This window comes from Eubalaena glacialis, chromosome 18, assembly GCF_028564815.1.
Source record: "Eubalaena glacialis isolate mEubGla1 chromosome 18, mEubGla1.1.hap2.+ XY, whole genome shotgun sequence".
In the NCBI taxonomy this organism is placed as follows: domain Eukaryota; kingdom Metazoa; phylum Chordata; class Mammalia; order Artiodactyla; family Balaenidae; genus Eubalaena; species Eubalaena glacialis.
The window spans coordinates 19,918,406-19,943,029 of record NC_083733.1 but is presented as its reverse complement, the minus strand read 5'-3'; the positions used below and the strand labels follow the sequence as shown (position 1 = coordinate 19,943,029).

General features: G+C 39.5%; 1 protein-coding gene and 2 pseudogenes across 1 annotated transcript in view; 2 read left to right on the top strand and 1 right to left on the bottom strand.

Annotated features, from left to right (window-relative positions):
* Positions 1-1,377: 1,377 nt before the first annotated feature.
* Positions 1,378-24,624, bottom strand: part of TERB1 (telomere repeat binding bouquet formation protein 1) — a 47,464-nt gene continuing 24,217 nt past the window's right edge. Inside the window, exons 14-19 of the mRNA XM_061174496.1 lie at positions 13,503-13,852; positions 12,131-12,195; positions 11,743-11,838; positions 5,903-6,052; positions 5,091-5,156; positions 1,378-1,663 (exon numbers count right to left, since the gene is read on the bottom strand). Of these exons, the coding sequence (XP_061030479.1) occupies positions 1,476-1,663; positions 5,091-5,156; positions 5,903-6,052; positions 11,743-11,838; positions 12,131-12,195; positions 13,503-13,852 (915 nt within the window). The 3' untranslated portion in view covers positions 1,378-1,475. The remainder of the gene's footprint in view (positions 1,664-5,090; positions 5,157-5,902; positions 6,053-11,742; positions 11,839-12,130; positions 12,196-13,502; positions 13,853-24,624) is intronic.
* On the top strand, positions 17,316-18,072 carry LOC133078506 (inhibitor of growth protein 1-like; annotated as a pseudogene).
* Positions 18,547-19,072, top strand: LOC133078554 (large ribosomal subunit protein eL20-like; annotated as a pseudogene).

Sequence of the window (24,624 nt, the reverse complement as noted above, 5' to 3'; positions counted from 1 at the left end):
TCCAGAAAAGTATATTTCATTTTAGCATAACGAAGAACTGACCATCAATTATCACCCTGTGAAATAGTAAATTCCAGGTTTCTGAGGATATATGCAAAACTAAAGATAGCCAATGTCCAGATCGTTGTACAGCAGTTTATGCCTCCGGCAGGGAACTATAACTGAGGTCAGCCCCGACTCCAAGGGTCTGACATTATTGAAATCCCTTTTTATTCCCTGTTGAACTGGCCAGGTCTGAGTCCCTAAAGTCAAACAGTCCTCTAATATGTGATCATTCTTTGGCTTTCCTTTTGATGTATATTCACTTATTTTATTACCAAATTCCATTTGAGGGAAAAAAGCAGTTCACATTAACCAAAAGTTAGCCAAGGGTTAGGATAAAATTTCAAGGTTTCAGAAGGCAGTATAGGTTATTTTAAATATAGTGTCAGTGACTGACACAAAACAGTGTCCCAGCTACAGTATGTCATACTCTTGGGGATGCTCTGTAAGTAGTATTTGATTTTCTGTTACATAGATAATTTCCAATCAATAAAATAAAAAAAAAACTATTGCCAGTAAGTCTGAGGCAACAGACAAAATGTTTTCCCCCTTGACCTAAAACAACATTCATACATCTTGAGAAATACACATCAAAATAACCCAGCAGACCATTTAAATCATCCAATAGTGCTTAGGAAATACTGACAGATAATGGACTAGAGTCATTCACACTTTAAATGATGCAAAGAATTTTCCTAATTGTAAATTATTCTCATGCTTAAAATTTTTCTGCTTATTAACCCTCTGGAATTTTCATTGTGGATCAGAATAAAAGATATTTAATAAAAATTCTGCTTTATCTAAGTAGACATAGTCATGATCTGAAAGGGTGAAATAATACATGCTTATAGGGAAATACCCTTTGGTATTCATAAGAATGACATGAAGCAGTGACCCAATGAGTACATAAGCACAACTGAGCTTTCATGCCCTGATACTTGATCACTTTGCCATAGCAACAGCATTTTAGGTATAATGGAGGATGCATCAGCATGATGGAATATAAAAAGAGTAAGAAAAATAGAAGTTTGAGATCTAATAGTTTGGTTTCCAACTAGAAGAAAACTAACTTAAAAGCAAATAATAAAAAGTTGTTTTAAACAATTTTTGTTGTTGTTGTTATTGTTGTTGTTTTGGCCGTGCTGCGAGGCATGTGGGGTCTTAGTTCCCTGACCAGGAATCAAACCCATGTCCCCTGCATTGGAAGCATGGAGTCTTAACCACTGGACCACCAGGGAAATCCAAAAGTGTATTTGTTTTATAAATTATTTTAATAGTTTGATGAGCTACAGCATCACAAAAAGTAATTAAAACAGTATCCCCATTGCCACATTTCCTGTCTCATAAGAGTTTATAAGAATATTTAAAATTTTATATTTTCAACACACTGTATTTTAAGATATCAAACTAAAAACTGACAAGTCTTCTTCCAATCAAGGAGCCACACACTTGGGGCGTTTGGTCAGCTTGTGGTATTTGTGAGCAAGGTCCACAGCCTTCCGTCCTTGCTGAAAGGGGAAAGACCACAAAATTAAATTCCAGTGATTTCCCATTTTCTTAACTCCATTGAAAAGGTAATTTACTTCTTCTTCAGTAAAGTTTTTACGAATTCTTCTTTTTTCTGTAATTAATGAGAATTGTAGAATATATTAGTACTTGCTGAAGAAAGAGTTCTTGAGACCCAAATAAATGCTTAACTTATTCTAAGGATATGGATTACACAGTGAGAAAACTTCATGCCTGGACTACTCATCATATAGAAATCCACTTCAATTAAAACAAAACAAAACTGAGTGCCTACTATTAAACTAGATGCTATCACTGTGATCGCTTCAATAATTGTAACAATCCTATTGCGATAATATTCGCAAAATCCTTCAGTCAAGAAACACAAAATTTTATAAACATTTGATTGTTAATTCTCTCAACATTCCTGTGAGGACAGTTAACAAACAGCTTACCTATCTTACAGATACAGTCTTCCCAAAGGGCTCCATAACTTCATAGAATAGAATCCGCGTCCCCTGTGTTGGAAGGCGGATTCTTAACCACTGGACCACCGGGGAAGTCCCTTAAGCTTTTTAATTCACTGTTAATGCACGTTATCATTGTGGGTAGATGCTGATGAGGAAGAGTTTTTGTATTTGCAATTAAGGCTGCTATTTACTTTAGGAGGACCTTGAATAGCTATGCTGGGACAACCTTCGAAAATCTAGCCTTTGCATGTCATGACTGTTAGTCCATCTCTCCTGAGATAGAAGCCATAGTTCAGATCTTTTAAAGCAGGAGGGAAAAATCTTACCAGCAGAAGGCCAAGAAATCAATGAAAATAATGTCTAAATATTACTTAATGGTATTCCTTAGAATGCAGGCTCCATGAAGACTGGGATTTTTGTCTGTTTTACTCACCATGTGTCCCCAGTGCCTAAGACAGTGTCTGACACATAGTAGGTGATCAATAAATATTTGTTGACATAAAAATGTTACTACCGGTAAAAACTGTTTTAAAACTTATCAATGAAGTTACTTCTTACTTGGGTCTACTGGAAAACTGTGGTTATCCGAGAAATAGATGATTTCAACTTCGCTTGCTAAATGATTTAAACTCATTATAATCAGGACCAGATGGGTTATTGTAACATTCAAGATATTGGGTCCTGAGGTTGTTCATGTAAAGCCAGTCCCCACTTTTCCCCTGCAGTTGCCGTCTCACTGACTTCTACGCTTAAATTAGCATCTGTGCCAAATACCTCAAAGGTTACCACAGCAGCATAGTTGGCAGCCTAGAAGAAGGAAACAGCTCTCTACACGACAAGACTCCCTTCTGTGACTTCTTTAGTGCTCCTCCTAATACTGATTGGTCATTAGAAAAAAGCAGGGAAAAATAGGCAAGAGGGCTCAGTCCTAGAGACTCTTTTTTTTTTTTTTAAACTTACCATTTAAAAAAAATTTTTTTTTTAAATTTAATTTATTTATTTATTTATGGCTGTGTTGGGTCTTCGTTTCTGTGCGAGGGTTTTCTCTAGTTGCGGCAAGTGGGGGCCACTCTTCATCGCAGTGCGCAGGCCTCTCACTATTGCGGTCTCTTTTTTTTTTTTAATTAATTTATTTTATTTTTGGCTGTGTTGGGTCTTCGTTTCTGTGCGAGGGCTTTCTCCAGTTGCAGCAAGTGGGGGCCACTCTTCATCGCGGTGCACGGGCCTCTCACTATCACGGCCTCTCTTGTTGCGGAGCACAGGCTCCAGACGCGCAGGCTCAGCAGTTGTGGCTCACGGGCCTAGTCGCTCCGCAGCATGTGGGATCTTCCCAGACCAGGGCTCGAACCCGTGTCCCCTGAATTGGCAGGCAGATTCTCAACCACTGCGCCACCAGGGAAGCCCTCCTAGAGAGTCTTATTTTTCAAACCCTCTCAAGATAATCAATCCATCCTAAACGAGAGCCTTGCCCCCAAGGCTCTTTAAATACTTAGATGCTGCAAATGGTCCCTTCTCAAAAGAAGAGTCTCAAATTTGAGTGTAACCTATAACCAAATGAAAGGTGATGAATGTCTCTAGTATGAAAGGGAAATTTATTAAGAGGGGGGAAAATGGCAGTACATCAAATATTCCTGGCCTGCTTGTAAAAGAGATATAAGACCAATCTAATCACTACCTCCTCAAGATGCCTTTCTAAATTTGAAAAAAGCAGGACAACTTATTAACTATTGGATTTTAGCTAAGCAACTGGAATCTACAAAAAAGATGTAGGTATTTACGAGCTGAAAGTGACTTAACAGTATTTAGGATCCTTCTGTATAATCAATATATAACCATAATTATGTATATTTCATGATGCTCTGCAAATGATTTTACTATGAAAAATGATTATAGAATACTTATAGTTGTTATATATTTGCTTTTAAGACATGCTGCTCAAGAAATTCTATTAATTTGATGCCAACTCCTCGTCAAAAAGATTTCCAACTGCAACGTTTCTATGGAAAAATACCCATTTTCTAACAGTTTCTACAGAAAATATTACTTCAAAAAGTGGGCTACCCTGTAGTGGTACTGCGCTTAATTTTAATTTGTATGCAGAAATTTTAACCTAGAAAAAGACCCAGTTACAAAAAGTAAATTTGAAATTTCTTTCAAGGTTTTGGCAGTGAAAATGGCCAAACAAAAGTATGTGGCAAAATGTTTCCTGGATGGATCAAGTCCAAATGTCTTCACAATAAATAACAGAATGGCTCTACAGATATTACTAATTTCTAGGTGACTTTGCAAAGTAGTGTACTCAACTGCTTAGTCTTACTCTGCACATACTAATTCCATATGAACAGAAGATAATGGTAATGTTCTTTAAGTCTCGTGATAAATTTGAAATGGTGATAAACCTGAAATGGTGATTAACCCTGTAGTTAAAGAAAAACTCCTGTAAATTAACTCATAGTTTAGAAGTATTTTAATTTTTAAACAGGGCTCTAAGGTTTATACTATTTGTCTCTTCAATTTTGATTGTTCAAAGTGCTACAGATGTGAACCAAAATCTTCCGCAAAATTTTTCTGAAGCACTTGTGCATAGGAGAATAACTTTGCTCTTAAAATAGAAAAGTGATCCAGAGGATAGAAAAGGGGATTCTGGAGAAAGACAGGCTTGCATTTGAATCTAAGTTCTGCCATTTGCCAACTCATTGGCAAATTTCGGCTATTTTCCTACTGCTATGCAACCTAAAAGAAAACAAATTAAAGTGGGAATAAAATAATAGCTTATCTTACAATGTTATTATATGAAATAAAGCAAATAACATGTATAAAACACCTAACACATAGGAGGTTCTTAATAAATGTTAGTTTTCTCCTGCCCCTTCCCCAGCTGGAAAGTAACAGATGAGCAAGCAACATGAAAAAGGGAAGAGGGAAGCCTCTTTTGTCAGGAAGTATGACCCTCATCAGAAGAAAGGGTTATCATTTAAAAGCCATTAATGATGTGACTGAGAACAATCATTCAGCTGTTCTTTTTCAGGAATATACGAAATTTATATTTATTTAAAAATTAAATATATTCACTTATTCCTCCAGGGGTAGTAGATTCATTATTGAGTTGTCGTCTTCTACGTGGGGTCAGCAGAATTTCTGAAAAATACAGAAAACATTTAGTGTACTTAGAGTATCAATCTGAGTAGTATCACATCAATTCCATCAGTATGATATTCCCTTTTTCCCCCTTCTAATGGGAATCCTTAGGTGGATTAGGAAGAATTTTTAAATTACTAGAGACTAAATCTACTCGCTGGGAACATTTTAAATCATAGCTGCTCAGAGACAGATTTTCTTTTCAACATTATTTTACCCTTTATCTTTTAATATACTTAATGTTCTAGATCATAGTTCAGAAGGTATGGTTATAATTACAGTTTTGTGTTTTTTTAACATCTTTATTGGAGTATAATTGCTTTACATTGTTGTGTTAGTTGCTGCTGTATAACAAAGTGAATCAGCTATACGTATACATATATCCCCATATCTCCTCCCTCTTGCGTCTCCCTCCCACCCTCCCTATCCCACCCCTCTAGGTCATCACAAAGCACCGAGCTGATCTCCCTGTGCTATGCCGCTGCTTCCCACTAGCTATCTATTTTACATTTGGTAGTGTATATATGTCCATGCCGCTCGCTCACTTCGTTCCAGCTTACCCTTCCCCCTCCCCGTGCCCTCAGGTACGTTCTCTATGTCTGCGTCTTTATTCCTGTCCTGCCCCTAGTTTCTTCAGAACCATTTTTTTTTTTTTTTTAGATTCTATATACATGTGTGCTAGCATATGGTATTTGTTTTTCTCTTTCTGACTTACTATAATTACAGTTTTAAAACTGCTGAATTACTTTTGTTACAGATAAGTGATTTCCTTAGTCCACTTTTGTATCTGTCTTCAGCTTCCACAATGACTTTGTGACGATCACATTGGTATGGGCAAGAGTGTAAGAGCTTGCTAAAATTTCGGCTATTCAGGGATTTTCCTACTGCTATGCAACCTAAAAGAAAACAAATTAAAGTGATGTATAGATGTTACAAAATATCTAATAACAAATTTATGAAAGCAAATATCTTTATGATAGTAACTGAAGTGAAATCAGCAACTTAATTACAAATACGTCAAGAAACTCCAACTCATGTCATGTGAGAGAGTAAAGACAACAAATATAATACAGTGAAATAAGTGTTGCCATAGCGGTGTGAACAGAGTTATGGTGATATAGAAAAGCAGCATCTACCTTGGCCTAATTCTGAGCAGGAGTCACTATCAGGGAAGATATCCAAAGGAAGTGACCCTTATGCCCAGTCGTCTTTTTTTTTCTTTTTTTTCTTTTTAATGTTTTACTATGGAACATTTCAAACTCATGAGAATAAAGAGAAAAGTATAATTACCCACCACGTATCCATCATCCAGCTTCAACAATTATTAACTCATGGCCAGTCATATTTTATCTACCCCCACCTACTCAGCTCTGCCCCCCATGTATACACTGGACTATGAAGGCTGCAATTTGCATTCTAGTATCATTTCATCTGTAAATACTTCATATGCATTCTTAACAGATAAGAACTTTTTTAAAAAAACACTTACTTTGTTTTATTTTTTTAAATGGCAAAACCACTATCACACCTAAGAAAATTATGCTTAATACAATCTAATATCCAGTCAGTGTTCAAAGTTCCCCATCATTTCAAAACTTTCTCTTTACAGTTGGTTTATTTGAATCATGATCCAAACAAGGTCCGCCATTACACTCAGCTGATATGTCTCTTGAGTTTCTTTTAATCTACCAATTCTCCTCTCTTCCTCTTTGTCATTTACTTGTTGTAGACCCTGGGTCATTTGTAATGTGCAGTTTCCCAAAGGCTGGGTTTTGCTGATTACATCCTAGTTGCATCCTTTAAAATATTCCTGTGTGCCCAAGAAACTAGTAACTAGATCTAGACGATTGATCAGATTCAGGTTCAGTTGTTTTTAGTAGAACTCCTCACAGGTAGTATTGTGTACTTCTTACTGCATCACATTAACAGAAACATAAAGTCTGACTATCTCTCTTTTTATGATATTGATTGATCAGTAGGTTCAGGTAATGTTAGCCACATCCATCCATTATAAAGTTCTCTATCCACCTGTCACCTACAGGAAAAGTTAGCCAGGCAGAAAGCTGGCAGGGATGAGGACATTTCAAGTACAAAGAACACGTGCAAAAGCACAGAAGAGTAAAAAAGCATAGTGTGTTCAGAGAATCACAGGTACTGTGTGTGGCTGGAGTATAAGCTATGAGAGAACTGTGGGAGAAAAGTTGAGGCTGGTAAGGGTTGCAAGGGGCCAGGTCAAAAACGGTCTTGAAAGTCATCTTAAGGGTTTTTAACTACTATCTTCAAGTCAATGGGAGGAACTGAAGGATATTTATTAAGCAGGGAAATGACAAGATTTGTCTACAGAAAGCTCAACTGAAGGTAAGAGGATCAGTTGAGGGGTAACTTAAACAGTCCAGATAAATGAGGGGATTCTGAAACAGCATTTGCAGGGAGAATGCAGAGATTTCTGAGGTAAAATTGGTGAATGATGAGCTGTCGGGGTAAGGGAGATGTTTAGGACAATTCGATTGTAATGGATCGAATGGCAAAGTTTGGAATAAGCATGGCACATTTCTGGTGGACTTAAACAGAACAAATTGCAGTAAAATTTAACCAGTGGAAGCAGGACAAAGTTCCACACAATTCTGAAAGCCAGGCAGAGAGTTCGATTTAGTGAGTTACAGAGAAGCACTGAGGGTTCTTTAGTATGGTGACATGATACAAAGCACATATGAGGAAGAGAAGTTAATAGCAATACACGTTACTTGGGGGTTGGTGAGACTTGAGACTGAAAGACTGCTAGTAATTTAGGCATGAAGGAAAAGGGGCCTGTGTGGGAAAGAAAGAAAGAACCAAATATGATAGACTAGAAATAGGGGATGTAAGGAGAAAAGATGGTTATAGATGATTCAAGGTTTGAAATCTGGGGGGGCTTCCCTGGTGGCGCAGTGGTTAAGAATCTGCCTGCCAATGCAGGGGACACAGGTTTGAGCCCTGGCCGGGGAAGATCCCACATGCCGCAGAGCAACTAAGCTCGTGCTCCACAACTACTGAGCCTGAGCTCTAGAGCCTGTGAGCCACAACTACTGAGCCCACGTGCCACAGCTACTGAAGCCCGCAAGCCTAGAGCCTGTGTTCCGCAACAAAAGAAGCCACGACAATGAGAAGCCCGTGCACTGCAACAAAGAGTAATCCCTGTTCACCGCAACTAGAGAAAGCCCGCGCACAGCAGCAAAGACCCAACACAGCCAAAAATAAATTAAAAAAAACAAAGAAATCTGGGGGGCCAGAAGAATAATGGCAACACTAATAAAAATGGAGTGGCTGGAGGGGGGGCAGTTTAAGAGGGAGAAAGATGTTGTGCTTTGAATATATTAAGCTTGAAATAACAAAATATTAAAGTGAGTATGTCCTAGGTACAGCTGGAAATGGAAGAATGACGCTATAACCCGAGGTAGAAGCGAAGTGTGGAGATACAGATTTGAAAATCATTGGTAAAATGATAGATGATGCCACAAAAGTAAATGCTGCAGCAGAGTTGAGTAAGTGCTGTAGACTACATATTGGGGGGAGTATCTGTAGAAATTTGGCAGGAAGATAAGATAAAGGAATAAAGGTGATAAAATGGAGAGCTTTATAGACTGTAAACTTCCTGAAGTGAGGACTGAGTTCTATTCATCTTTGATTCCAGTGCCTACTGCAGAATAAGCACTCCCTAAGTGTCTGCAGAATGAATGGTCACTGAGGGAGCAAAGCAACTAGGAAGGAACTATCTCAAACAAACTAAAGGATGAAAGGGAGTTAACAGTTATAGAGCATCCATTCTACCAACTGGAATATTTTTGACCAGAGGTTCCCAACTGTCTCACTCTGTGGCATCTTTAAGATCTTGGTGATTGGGACTTCCCTGGTGGTGCAGTGCTTAAGAATCCACCTGCCAATGCAGAAGACACGGGTTCGATCTCTGGTCCAGGAAGATCCCACATGCCGCGGAGCAACTAAGCCCGTGCGCCACAACTACTGAGCCCACGTGCCGCAACTACTAAAGCCCCTGCACCTAGAGCCCGTGCTCTGCAGCAAGAGAAGCCCGCGCACCGCAACAAAGAGTAGCCCCCACTCACTGCAACTAGAGAAAGCCCGCGCGCAACAATGAAGACCCAACACAGCCAAAAAAAAATTAAAAAAAAAAAAAAAAAAGATCTTGGTGATTTTTTCACAGCACCCTTAGGCCAAAAGAAATACCAAATGTTCTGTTAGGTCCAAAACAACTCAATACGTATTTATGTTCTAACAACTTGGTAGCCATTTAAAAAAATAATAGACCTAAATTTGAAATATATATATATTTGTATTTCATTCTTATTAATTACAATTATTTCCTAATGGGATTTGTGCAACAACTGGGTACAGCACAAGTTCTCAAAACTTGTAATCAGACTGGACACTGCCACCCTCATTTCCTTTTCCACACTGATTTTCACGTGGTGCTTGCTTTTTAAAAATCACAACAACTGGGACTTCCCTGGTGGCGCAATGGTTAAGAATCCACCTGCCAATGCAAGGGACACGGCTTCGAACCCTGGTCTGGGAAGATCCCACATGCCACAGAGCAACTAAGCCCGTGTGCCACAACTACTGAGCCTGCGCTCTAGAGCCCGAGAGCCACAACTATTGAGCCCACATGCCACAATTACTGATGCCCACAACAATAGAAGTCACCGAAATGAGAAGCCTGCGCACCACAACGAAGAGTAGCCCCCGCTCGCCACAACTAGAGAAAGCCCGCGTGCAGCAACAAAGACCCAACGCAGCCAAAAATAAATAAATAATTAATTTAAAAAAAATCACAACAACCACTGAAAACCCAGCTCCACAAAGAAGTGACATCATCAAAAGCGATGTAGTACAATCTAATGGTGAAACTGTGAACTACTTTGAGCTAGTAGTTTACGTGGTGTCCAAAAGATGTTGACCATTTTGTGTTTCACTTATAAAATTTTAAATATTGTGTAGTGCCCTTGGAGTTCACTGCAGAGCCCCAGGGAGCTCGGGTGGACAGTTTGGGAACTATGGTTTTCAAATGAGAGGAGAGGATTTCAAGGAATGGTAGTTGACAGTGCAGAGATACTAAAGACAATAAGAATCTTTTAAAAAGTCATTGGTTTGGGGGTTAAAAAAGAGGTTTCAGGTAACCTTTAACATTAAAGTTTAGTAGAATGGCAATAAAAGAAGCTAGACTGCAGGGAATTAAGAAGGGAAAGAATATGCTGAAAGAGAAGGGAACAAGAGCAGGAATCTGGTAATAGACGGTGGAAGAAAGAATAGATGAATACTTGAAGGGATAGCAAATCACACAAAGTATTTGGGGTTTTTAAAAAATTTTTTAATAATTAATTTATTTTTATTATTTATTTATTTATTTTTGGCTGTGTTGGGTCTTCGTTGCTGCGCGCTGGCTTTGTCTAGTTGCGGCGAGCGGGGGCTACTCTTCGTGCGGTGCGTGGGCTTCTCATTGCGGTGGCTTCTCTTGTTGCCGAGCACAGGCTCTAGGAGCGCGGGCTTCAGTAGTTGTAGCACACAGGCTCAGTAGTTGTGGCACACGGGCTAGTTGCTCCACGGCATGTGGGATCTTCTCAGACCAGGGCTCGAACCTGTGTCCCCTGCATTGGCAGGCGGATTCTTAACCACCAGACCACCAGGGAAGTCCCTTGGGTATTTTTTAAGATGAGGAGAAATGAACATAGTTTAAGGTGGGACAAATGGAGTTAATGAATAGAAAGGGACTAAAGAGAAAGCCTACACAATTATTATTATAAAATGGGGAGAAAACATAGATGGGATTTGGATTATAGCTAGATATCAGTTTTAGAGTAAAAGAGATAAATCCTTCATCTAAGACAGAAGAATAGTAATATTTTGAGCCTAATGTGGAATAGCCTCAGTTTTCTCCAAAGAGCAGGGTGCAACAGTAAGAGTAAACAAAGAGCAAATACTGGGATATGAAGGAGAAGAAGGGATGGAATAAGCACTGTGGAATTCTGGATTATTCATAATCCAGAATATATACCTATTTATTGGCTCACTGAAAATATAAAAAATGTTTACCTTACTCAGTAAAGTTAAACTTATAGATGGTGACATACAGAGAATAATAAAGTAATTTTTTAAGAGTATTAGCTGCTGAACCGGTTTGCAGGGCAGAAACTGAGACACAGATGTAGAGAACAAACATATGGACACCAAGGGGGGAAGCGGTGGAGGGGGGTGGTGGTGCTGTGATGAATTGGGAGATTGGGATTGACATATATACACTAATATGTATAAAATGGATAATTAATAAGAACCTGCTGTATAGAAAAATAAATAAAATAAAATTCAAAAAAGAAAAAAAGAATATTAGCTGCATTGATTCATATGAGCAAATATTGGGAACACAGACTAATGCAGATAGAAGGTATTCATTTGAGTGTTTTATGAGACCCCAGATTGTTATTTGTCCAAAGGGAATGAATTTTAAATCACACAGGTAGAACTATTACAAATTCTAGTTAATTAATATCATATAAAGCTTTAATTATGAAACAACTACAATTAAAAAAATATTTACCTGAGCATCTATACTTCAATATTTTGGAACAATTGTCTGTTGCTAGAAAACCAATGACTTCTTTATTTATTATATCTGAACATAATGTAAATGGATCTGGGGAAAAAAATTGCAAAATGCAAGATATTTTTGATTAGTGAAAAGGACCTGACGTTTATAAGATTTATTAATTCTCAAGAGTTTCATAAACTGTAGCACAGTACTACACTTCCAGTCATCCTAGTGGATATACAGAAAGGATATCAATAAAAGGTGACTGAGGCATTTAGACCAGAAAGAGAGTCAAAGGCATGGCTTATATGTTAGAGGGAAGATATTACTTTTAGCTATATTAATCACCTAAATATGTTTTCTTGAACAATCAAAGAAGAAACATTTTTAGTCATACCTGTTACTGGTAACTGCTGCTTTGTGTTTTTGGCAATAGGAGTTGGATGTTTAAAAATATGGTCGCTAAAAGAAAATAGACACCAGATTAATAAAAGTAAACATATTGTTTGGTGTGTGAACAAATCTTTCCGTAAGCAGTAGTGTGATTCTGATGTTTGACAGGCAGAAAGAGCTGGAGTCAGGATCTACCAAAATCTACCAAATTCTGCCAAAGTATGGTATGCAATGGTTATAGCCTTGTTTCTAAAAGTGGAGTTAACTACTATACATAATAAAAAATAGATAAACAATAAGGACCTATAGTATAGAACAGGGAACTTTATTTAATATCTTGTAATAACGTATAATGGAAAGAATCTGATAAAGTATATATATGTGTGTGTGTGTGTGTATATATATATATATAACTGAATTACTTTGCTGTACACCTGAAACATTGTAAATCAACTCTACTTCAATTAAAAAAAGAAAAGTGGAGTTAAACAAGACTCCAGAGGTCAATAATACTGATGCCAGCAGAAACATGGAAGAAAAAGTTATAAAAGAGGAAAACAGGAAGGAAGGAGAGCAAAAAAGAGGAAATAACAAATTCATTGGGCCAGAGGGCAAGAAGGCTGGCCCAAGAGCATATCCCACTACTTCCCAATTCTATATCCCTGAGAAATCGGGTTAAAACTACATGAAGAACGGTTTTGAAAAGGAAAAAGGGGGTGTGATGATATAATCCATCTGTCTAACACTTAGTTTACCCTGCAGCCTCCCCAGAACATAGCACCATTCTCTTCAGTTTCCCTCCTAGCCCAGTAAGTATCAGAAGAGCAGAACACAAGAAAGGCTTTAGGAAGAAAAGCTGCAATTCCAGGTCCAGCCCCACAGGCTACCCGTGAGCGAGAAAGGACATATACTGGAGGTGAGGTACAGGGAACAAATGAAAAGACAAGCCTAAACCAGATTTTCATCACACCTTACTCCTTTTTATCAAGTTAAACTTACAAACTGGCTTTTGCTAAATTGCTGATGGATTATCAATACGTGCATTGTTATTTCAGCTACAGAGGTTCAGTTTAAGTTTTCTGAGTAACCCTTCTAAAATTCAAATCGGTTCGTGTCACTCAATTTAAAATCGTCAGCGGCTCCCTATACTCTATAAGTTATAACAGAAAATCTTGAGTATTACATGCAAGGCCCTAGATGAACTGGCCCATACTGGCCCATCCAAACTCCTTTCCCAACATTTCCTACATTAGGCTCCTCCTAAAACCATGCTTATCATTTCTATATCCCAGTGTTTAAGAGTATGGCACATAGTACTACACACACACACACAAATGCTGAATAAATAAAAGTTAGAAACAATTATTAAACTATACCTTGATTGAGAAACAAAATTCTTTTTTTCAAAGGTTGTTTCATCACGTAAGTTTTGATTGCAGCTTGAACTGGCTTTACATAAAGTCTTATTTTGCCCACTCTCCCTATAACAAGCATTAACTGGATTTGCACTCTTGAACAGGGTCTTCATTTGATCATCATTTGTACATGCTTTAGACATGACTTCATGGGACTTATAACTCTGAAGCTTTCTAGACTGGCTTTTATCCTTATCTTCTGCTTTGGGACCTCCACCACTGCTATCTGCGTGGAGGTGTTTCAATGTATTTTGAATATTTATGTTCATAGATGAAACATAGTCCTTATATTTTTCTCTTTGTACTCTTTCCTGTAATGTAAAAATAAGTAAATAATTTCAAAATAATCATTTGCTTTATAATTCAATTTACACTCCCTTTAAATAATGCAGAAAAAGTTTATGATTGTCAATAGAATATACATTATAAAAGGGGTAGTTTACATTAGGAAGGAAGGGGAGAATATTCATTAAATGATTTGGGGACATTGGGTAGTCAACTGGGGAAAAAGATAAACTGAATACATATCTCACAATTTACACAAAAATAAAGTAAAAATTAACTAAATATTTAAATATAAAAAAATGAAATTATATATGTTCTAAAAGAAACCATGATGTTTTAATATTCTCAATGGGAGGAATACCTTTCCAAGTATTACAAAAAATCAATAAATCATAAAAGAAAAACCTATACTTTACCACATAAAAAATTTTTTTTAAGTTCTGCTAGAGACGAAAAACAATGTTGGGGGGTGGGGACCCAGAGGAAAAAAGGGCCAAAAGCAAAATCAAATACAAATCAAAACAGCTAGAAAGAATATGTATGTCATATCTTGAGCTACAGTAGAATTTTTCCAGTAACATTTATAAAAAGCTACTACAATGAACTATGAAAAAGATCAGTAACAGTGTAGAAACATAGGCAAAGGAGATGAACAGTTCACAAGAAAGGAAATATAAAAAATAGCTCTTACACATATGAAAAATGCTCCATCTCACTTTAATAAGAGAAATAAACATTAAAGGTAAATGAGATATCTTTCTTTATTTTATTTTTTTTACTTTTTGGCCCCACCGCACAGCATGTGGGATCTTAGTTCCCCGACCAGGGATCAAACCCGCGCCCCCTGCATTGGAAGTGCGGAGTCTTAACCACTGGACCGCCAGGGAAGTCCCATAGACATCCTTCTTCATCTATGACTTTGGCAAAGATCAAAACGGTACAGGGAAACATTCTGTACATTATGGGGGAGAGTGTAAACTGATACATCTCTATGGAGAAACAATTTGACAGTATCTTTCATAATAAAAACTGTGGGACTTCCCTGGTGGCACAGTGGTTAAGAATCCGCCTGCCAATGCAGGGGACACCAGTTTGATCCCTGGTCTGAGAATATCCCACATGCCACGGAGCAACTAAGCCTGTGTGCCACAACTATTGAGCCTGAGCTCTAGAGCCCGTGAGCCACAACTACTGAAGTCCGTGCGCTCTAGGGCCCACGTGCCGTAACTACTGAGCCCATATGCTACAACTACTGAAGCCCGTGCACCTAGAGCCCATGCTCCGCAACAAGAGAAACGACCAAAATGAGAAGCCCACGTACTGCAACGAACAGTAGCCCCCGCTGGCCACAACTAGAGCGAAAAAAGCCCACGTGCAGCAACGAAGACCCAACGCAGCACAAAACAAACAAACAAACAAACAAAACACTGTGTATATCTTTTTTAAAAAATCCTATAGATATACTTTTACATGTGCAAAATGTTAATGTTATTAACTGCAGTATGGTTTGTAATAGCTAAAAGGTGGAACCTGAAAGTTCGTCTCAAGGGGAACTAGCATATCCATCAGTGGAATACTCTGCAATTGTAAGATAGATAGGTAGACAGATAGATAGACAGGGCTTCCAGGTAAAGATGATGACTTTAACACCCATATTTATTTTCGTTCCTTCCAAAAAAACAATTAGAACAACAGTTCTTAAAAAGGCATAGGTGGACTTCCCTGGTGGCGCAGCAACGAAGACCCAACACAGCCAAAAATAAATAAATAAACAAATTTATTAAAATAAATAAATAAAAAATAAAAAGGCATAGGGATTTCCCTGGTGGCACAGTGGTTAAGAATCCGCCTGCCAAGGCAGGGGACATGGGTTTGATCTCTGGTCCGGGAAGATCCCACACACCGTGGAGCAACTAAGCCCATGTGCCACAACTACTGAGGTTGCGCTCTAGAGCCCGCGAACCACAACTACTGAGCCCGCGTGCTCCTAGAGCCTGTGCTCTGCGACAAAAGAAGCCACCGCAATGAGAAGCCCGCGCACCGTAATGAAGAGTAGCTCCCACCTGCCGCAACTAGAGAAAAGTCCGTGTGCAGCAACGAAGACACAACGCAGCCAAAAAAAAAAAAAAAAAGGCATAAACCCACAAGGAGAAGCATAAATTCCACAAGGAGAAATGGAAGAAGATACAAATGCAACAAAATTTTGGAATTGGAAAGCAGGTAGGTGAATGACAGCCTATTTAGCAGACTTGATAAAGTTGAATTTAAATAAATAAAACAGGGCTTCCCTGGTGGCGCAATGGTTAGGAATCCGCCTGCCAATGCAGGGGACACAGGTTCGATCCCTGGTCCGGGAAGATCCCACATGCCGCGGAGCAACTAAGCCCGTGCGCCACAACTACTGAGCCTGTGCTCTAGAGCCCGTGAGCCACAACTACTGAGCCCGCGTGACACAACTACTGAAGCCCACACGCCTAGAGCCTGTGCTCCACAATGAGAGAAGCCACCACAATAAGAAGCCCGCACACTGCAACAAAGAGTAGCCCCCGCTCGTCGCAACTAGAGAAAGCCCGCACACAGCAACGAAGACCCAACACAGCCAAAAATAAATAAATTTATTAAAAATAAATAAAAATAAAGCAGACTTGTAAGCTGACAATGGGAAAAGCCAAGGAACTAAAATATGCTGCCAAACTCTCAAAAGACTTATGAACTGGAGGTAGGGTGAAAGTGGGGTTAAAAACAGGAAGGCTGGTTGAAAGTTCAAGTAGTTGGATTGCTAGATCCTGACCCCCACATACACACACTCAGTAGGCAGCTGACGGACACCAGAAGGTCCCCTCCCTCCCCAAAGATCCAAGTTTAATCTCTGAGGGGGATAAAACAGTCTCTACACTGGAGGACACCAAGCAAAGCTGAAGGCAGAATACTATTGCAAAACAAAGACTAAGAAAATATTTACATACTGAATACTAAGACTCCCAAGCTCTCTTTCCCCATTTTGACTCCAGAATGTTGGCTCATAATTTCTAGACAGGAGATTAGACGTTGAAGTTTCTCCAAAAAATGACCCACCAAATTAATTCTACAAGAATCCACAGTCAAAAAATTTCCAGGAAAGGCGGCAGCGGGCGGCGCCCGCCCCTTCCCGCGCCAGCTCGGCCCTGGCCCCGGCCCCGGCGCCGGGGTGCTCGCCCGCACGCCCGCCCGCACCCTCCACGCGCCTGAGGCCGCAGAGCGCACCGCCAGGTGCCGGTCCCCGGGCCCAGGCGGTGTGGCTCGCAGATGTAGCGGCGCGGGGTCGGCCAGATGAGTGGCACTGGCGGGCGGGAGCCTTGCATTTTGCAGCGCTGGGCTCCAAGGGGTCGCGGGCCGGAGGAAGCGGAAAGCCGCAAGCCGCACAGAGTGACCGGGGACCTCGGTAAACCATGTTGAGCCTCCCAACGGGGAGCAGATCCACCTGGTGAACTACGTGGAGGACTACCTGGACTCCATCGAGTCTCTGCCTTTCGATCTGCAGAGAAACGTCTCTCTGATGCAGGAGATGGACACGAAATACCAAGAAATCCTGCAGGAACTGGATGAGTATCATGAGAAGTTCAAGCGGGAGACGGACGGCGCCCAAAGGAGGAGAGTGCTGCACTGCATTCAGAGGGCCCTGATTCGGAGCCAGGAGCTAGGCGACGAGAAGATCCAGATCGTGAGTCAGATGGTGGAGATGGTGGAGAACTGGGCCAGGCAGGTGGACAGTCACGTAGAACTCTTTGAGGCACATCAAGAGGTCAGTGACACCACTGGCCACAGCAAAGCTGGCCAGGGTAAGTCAAAAAATGAGACAATCACGCAGGCAGAAAAGCCCAACAACAAGTGGTCCCAGCGACAGTGCAACAACGCAGCTAATAATCATGACCATGATGACATCACCTCCGGAATGCCTAAGGAGAAGAAGGCAAAGGCCTCCAAGAAGAAGAAACGCTCCAAGGCCAAAGCCGTGAGGGAAGCATCCCCTGCAGACCTTCCCATTGAGCCAAACGAGCCCACGTACTGTCTGTGCAATCAGGTCTCCTATGGAGAGATGATCGGCTGTGACAATGACGAGTGCCCCGAGTGGTTCCACTTCTCCTGTGTGGGGCTGAACCATAAACCCAAGGGCAAGTGGTACTGCCCCAAATGTTGAGGGGAGAATGAGAAGACCATGGACAAGGCCCTGGAGAAGTCCAAAAAGGAGCAGGCCTACAACAGGTAGTGGCAGGCCTGGCTGGAGTGCGGAGAGCAGGACAAGCTGTGTATTTATTGCATGGCCACCTGGATGGGTGCAGGGACTGTACATGTAGCCTTTTAAAGACTGTTGGAAGAGAAGCTCTTCCTCTCGTAGGGACACTGGAGCTCTCTTTGCTTTTCTGTTGGTGCACATGTGTAACAAGAGAGTGGTCTGTGGGTCGGCATTTTAGGAACTGCAAATATAGGTTTGAATTAAACACTCAAAAAAAAAAAAAAATTTCCAGTAAGGCTTTTAGCATATGACTCTTACATATTAGTAGCAACCAAAGATCACCAGAAATCTGAAGAAAGCTAGAGACCAGGAAAGAAAAAAACAAGCAAACATCAACAACCAAAAAACACCTCTGAGGAGTAAGATGAAATATGGATTAGAAAAAAAAAACTTTAAAAATGAGAATTGTGCCTTTTTACAGGAGGCATCGAGCGCACACAGAGCTCCATGAAGGCCTCAAGCATACTGCGAGAGTACAAGGTGGTGGGGCGCTGCTGCCCACCCCCAAATGCTGCATGCTACCCCTCTATCACATGAGAATCTTTGCGCCTAATCATGTTGTTTCCAAGTCCCACTTCTGGTACTTTGTGTCTCAGCTGAAGAAGATGAAGAAGTCTTCAGGGAAAATTGTCTATTGTGGACGAGTGTTAGAGAAATCTCCCCTTCAGGTGAAGAACTCTAGCATCTGGCTGCACTATGACTCTCGCAGTGGCACCCACAACATGTACCAGGAGTACCAGGACTTGACTGCAGCAGGTGCCATCACCCAGTGCTACCGAGACATGGGCGCCCAGCCTCGCACCTAGGCCCAACTCTATGCAGATCAGGAAGGTGGAGGAGATGGCAGCCAGCAAGTGCCACCAACCAGCAATCAACCAGTTCCACAACTCCAAGATCACCACTGCCCCACTGGGTCCTGTGTCAGCAGCACAAGCCACTCTTCACCACCAAGAGGCCCAACACCTTGTTTTAGATGCAGGGCCTCCCCATCCCCAGGTCTGCCCAATAAACTCTTTGGGAAAACCAGGAGAAAAAATTAGAATTGTCATTGATATATTTAAAAGAAGAATGCCTGTTAAGTCTTAAGTGCATGAAATGAGAATAAGATAATTGAAAAGGAGTAAAAGAGAGGCTTTGGTAACTAAAAATATAATAGCAGAAGTGAAAAACTCAATAGGTTAGTTTAAAAAGTAAATATGAGAACATTTCCCAGAATGTAGAACAAAAAAGAGAAGAAAATAAGAGAGAAATGATAAGAAGGAAGACCAGCTCAAGAAGTCCAACAAATAAATAATAGGAGTTTCAGAAAACAAGGAAAGAGAAAACAGGGAAGCAATCATCACAGTATAATGCGATAAACTTTCCCAGAACTGAAGGACATAAGTCGACAGATTGAAAGGGCCCACTATGTGTATAACACAATGAATGAAAAGAGACTGACACCAATGTACCTCACTGTAAAATTTTAAAACATTGGGGATAAAGATTATATAAGCTTCCAGAAGGAGAACACAGGTCACACCAAAGGATCAGAATGGCTTTGGACCTCAAGAGTAACCCTGGAAACTACAAGACTATGGAGCAACACGTTTAATATACTGAGGTGATTTCCAATCTAGAATATTTTGTCCAACCAAACTATCAATTAATTCTGAAGGCAAAATAAAATTATTTTCACATTTACAAGGTCTCAAAAAAATTACATCCTATGTACCCTTTTTCAGAAAGCTACAGAAGAATGTACCCCATCAAAATGGGAAACTAAACTAAAAAAGAGAGAATGACACAGGATCCAGGAAATCAGGAATCAAGGAAAGATACAAAGAGAATCATTAAGATGATGGTAAAGGAGTATCCCAGGGTAACAGTTGTGTACATGACATAAAGGATGTACCAGTTCTTAATTTATTGCTCCTCAACTCCAAACCTATCCTCCTTTGTCCTGCATTGTAAAACTTAAACTAGACTCTATAGACCACTATTCTAGGGCTAGCCAGTGTTACACTCTGACATCAGAATGTGCTAGAGGGGCAACACAAGGATGGAAGAAAAAGAAGGGACTTTTTCTTCTTTTGGTGTCGTGTTGTTTTGAGTGGTGGCAAGTGGAGGCAGACTTGTACTGTAGGAAATGTTAAAAGAGGTTCGTAATTTCTGGGACTTCCCTGGAGGTCCAGTGGTTAAGACTCCACGCTTCTACTGCAGGCGGCATGGGTTCGATCCCTGGTGGGGGAACTAAGATCCTGCATGTCGCACAGTGTGGCCCAAAAGGAAAAAAAAAAGGGGGGTTCATAATTTCTTTAAAATATAATTGTCCAGTGATTCTGCTCTTACGTATTTATCAAAGAGAAATGAAAATGTACACTACAGGCACAGAAGTGTACACCAATGTTCACATAACATTATTCCTAGTAGCCAAGATCTAGAAGCAACCCAAATGTCTATCAGTTGGTGAATGGATACACAAGTTGTGGTGTGTCCATACTATGGAATGTTACTCAGCAGTAAAAAGGAACAAAATATTAATAAAACGACATTGGTGAATCTAAAAAACATTGTATATTAAGTGAAATAAATCAAATACAAAATATTATATAATATATGATTCCATTTACATGAAATTATAGAAACGGAAACTAATGACAGAAAGCAGATCAGTGAATTGCCTAGGCCTGAGGATGGGGAATGGGCCTGTCTATAAAGGGACACAAGGAAACATTTTAGAGTGAGTGGACTGTTCTATATCTTGACTGTCCTGATAGTTACACAACTGTAAAAAATTATCATAACTCGGGGACTTCCCTGGCAGTCCAGTGGTTAAGACTTTGCCTTCCAGTGCAGGGGGTACGGGTTCGATCCCTGGTTGGGAAGCTAAGATCCCATATGCCTCACAGCCAAAAAACCAAGACATAAAATAGAAGCAATATTGTAACAAATCCAATAAAGACTTTAAAAATGGTCCACATCAAAAAAAATAAATAAGAAATAGAAATATGAACAGAACAATCACAAGCAATGAAATTGAAACTGTGATTTAAAATCTTCCGACAAGCAAAAGTCCAGGACCAGATGGATTCACAGGTGAATTCTATCAAACATTTAGAGAAGAGCTAACACCCATCCTTCTCAAACTCTTCCAAAAAATTGCAGAGGAAGGAACACTCCCAAACTCATTCTATGAGGCCACCATCACCCTGATACGAAAACCAGACAAAGATACTACAAAAAAAAGAAAATTACAGACCAATATCACTGATGAATATAGATGCAAAAATCCTCAACAAAATACTAGCAAACAGAATCCAACAACACATTACAAGGATCATACACCATGATCAAGTGGGATTTACCCCAGGGATGCAAGGATTCTTCAATATACGCAAATCAATCAATATGATACACCATATTAACAAATTGAAGAATAAAAACCATATGATCATCTCAATAGAAGCAGAAAAAGCTTTTGACAAAATTCAACACCATTTATGATAAAAAACTCTCCAGAAAGTGGGCATAGAGGGAACCTACGTCAACATAATAAAGGCCATATATGACAAACCCACAGCAAACATCATTCTCAATGGTGAAAAACTGAAAGCATTGCCTCTAAGACCAGGAAGAAGACAAAGATGTCCACTCTCGCCACTATTATTCAACATAGTTTTGGAAGTCCTAGCCATGGCAATCAGAGAAGAAAAAGAAAGAAAAGGAATACAATTGGAAAAGAAGAAGTAAAACTGTCACTGTTTGCAGATGACATGATACTATAGAGAATCCTAAAGATGCCACCAGAAAACTACTAGAGCTAATCAATAAATTTGGTAAAGTTGCAGGATACAAAATTAATGCACAGAAATCTCTTGCATTCCTATACACTAATGATGAAAAATCTGAAAGAGAAATTAAGGAAACACTCCTATTTACCACTGCAACAAAAAGAATAAAATACCTAGGAATAAACCTACCTAGGAAGACAAAAGACCTGTATGCAGAAAACTATAAGACACTGATGAAAGAAATTAAAGATGATACAAACAGATGGAGAGATATACCATGTTCTTGGATTGAAAGAATCAATATTGTGAAAATGACTATACTACCCAAAGCAATCTACAGAGTCAATGCAATCCCTATCAAATTACCAATGGCATTTTTTACAGAACTAGAACAAAAAATCTTAAAATTCGTATGGAGACACGAAAGACCCCAAATAGCCAAAGCAGTCTTGAGGGAAAAAATGGAGCTGGAGGAATCAGACTCCCTGACTTCAGACTATACTACAAAGCTACAGTAATCAAGACAATATGGTACTGGCACAAAAACAGAAATATAGATCAATGGAACAGGATAGAAAGCCCAGAGATAAACACACGCACCTGTGGTCAACTAATCTATGACAAAGGAGGCAAGGATATACAATGGGGAAAAGACAGTCTCTTCAATAAGTGGTGCTGGGAAAACTGGACAGCTACATATAAAAGAATGAAATTAGAACACTCCCTAACACCATACACAAAAATAAACTCAAAATGGATTAAAGACTTAAATGTAAGACTGGACACTATAAAACTCTTAGAGGAAAACATAGGAAGAACACTCTTTGACATAAATCACAGCAAGATCTTTTTTGATCCACCTCCTAGAGTAATGGAAATAAAAACAAAAATAAACAAATGGGACCTAATGAAACTTAAAAGCTTTTGCAAAGCAAAGGAAACTACAAACAAGATGAAAAGACAACGCTCAGAATGGGAGAAAATATTTGCAAACGAATCAACAAAGGATTAATCTCCAAAATATATAAACAGCTCATGCAACTCAATATTAAAAAACCAAACAACCCAATCCAAAAATGGGCAGAAGACCTAAATAGACGTTTCTCCAAAGACATACAGATGGCCAAGAAGCACATGAAAAGCTGCTCAACACCACTAATTATTAGAGAAATACAAATCAAAACTGCAATGAGGTATCACCTCACACCAGTTAGAATGGGCATCATCAGAAAATCTACAAACAACAAATGCTGGAGAGGGTGTGGAGAAAAGGGAACCCGCTTGCACTGTTGGTGGGAATGTCAATTGATACAGCCACTATGGAGAACAGTATGGAGGTTCCTTAAAAAACTAAAAATAGAATTACCATATGACCCAGCAATCCCACTACTGGGCATATACCCAGAGAAAACCATAATTCAAAAAGACACATGCACCCCAGTGTTCATTGCAGCACTATTTACAATAGCCAGGTCATGGAAGCAACCTAAATGCCCATTGACAGACGAATGGATAAAGAAGATGTGGTACATATATACAATGGAATATTACTCAGCCATAAAAAGGAACGAAATTGGGTCATTTGTAGAGACGTGGATGGACCTAGAGACTGTCATACAGAGTGAAGTAAGTCAGAAAGAGAAAAACAAATATCATATATTAATGCATCTATGTGGAACCTAGAAAAATGGTACAGATGAACCAGTTTGCAGGGCAGAAATAGAGACACAGATGTAGAGAACAAACGTATGGACACCAAGGGGGGAAAGTGGCGGGGGTGGTGGTGGTGGTGGGATGAATTGGGAGATTGGGATTGACATGTATACACTAATACGCATAAAATGGATAACTAATAAGAACCTGCTGTATAAAAAAATAAAAAATAAAAAAAAGAACCTGCTGTATAAAAAAATAAATAAAATTCTAAAATTCAAAATAAATAAATAAATAAAACTTAAAAGACTATCTCTTGTGGAATAAAAAAAAATTATCATAAGTCAAACTGAATGCTTAAAATGTGTGATTACCATTGTATGTAAATATTATTTTATTAAACAATAAAATATTTTAGAAAAAAGATAGCTGTTTAAAGCAAAAATAATAACATTACTGGGCAGTTTATAACAAATGTAGCAGTAAAACGTATGGCAATAGCACAAAGAACAAATGGAAATGTAAGCACACTATTGCAAAGGTCTTACAATATTACATGAGTGGAATGATATTATCTGAATATAGACAATGATGAGTTAAAGATGTGTATTATAAATCCTAAAGCAATCCCTTAAAAAACCAAGAATGATTAGCCAATAATCTAACATGAGATATAATAGAATATTTAAAAATAATATAAAAGAAGGCAGGAGAGCAGGAATAAAAGGAACAAAGAACAAATGGGACAAATAGGAAGCAAATAGCAATATGGTAGACTTAAACCCAAACATATTAGTAATTACATTAAATGGAAATGGAATGATCACATCAATTAAAAAGCAGATGGGCTTCCCTGGTGGCGCAGTGGTTGAGAATCTGCCTGCCAATGCAGGGGACATGGGTTCAAGCCCTGGCTGGGAAGATCCCACATGCCGCGGAGCAACTGGGCCTGTGAGCCACAACTACTGAGCCTGCGCGTCTGGAGCCTGTGCTCCGCAACAACAGAGGCCGCGATACTGAGAGGCCCGCGCACCGCGATGAAGAGTGGCCCCCACTCACCGCAACTAGAGAAAGCCCTCGCACAGAAACGAAGACCCAA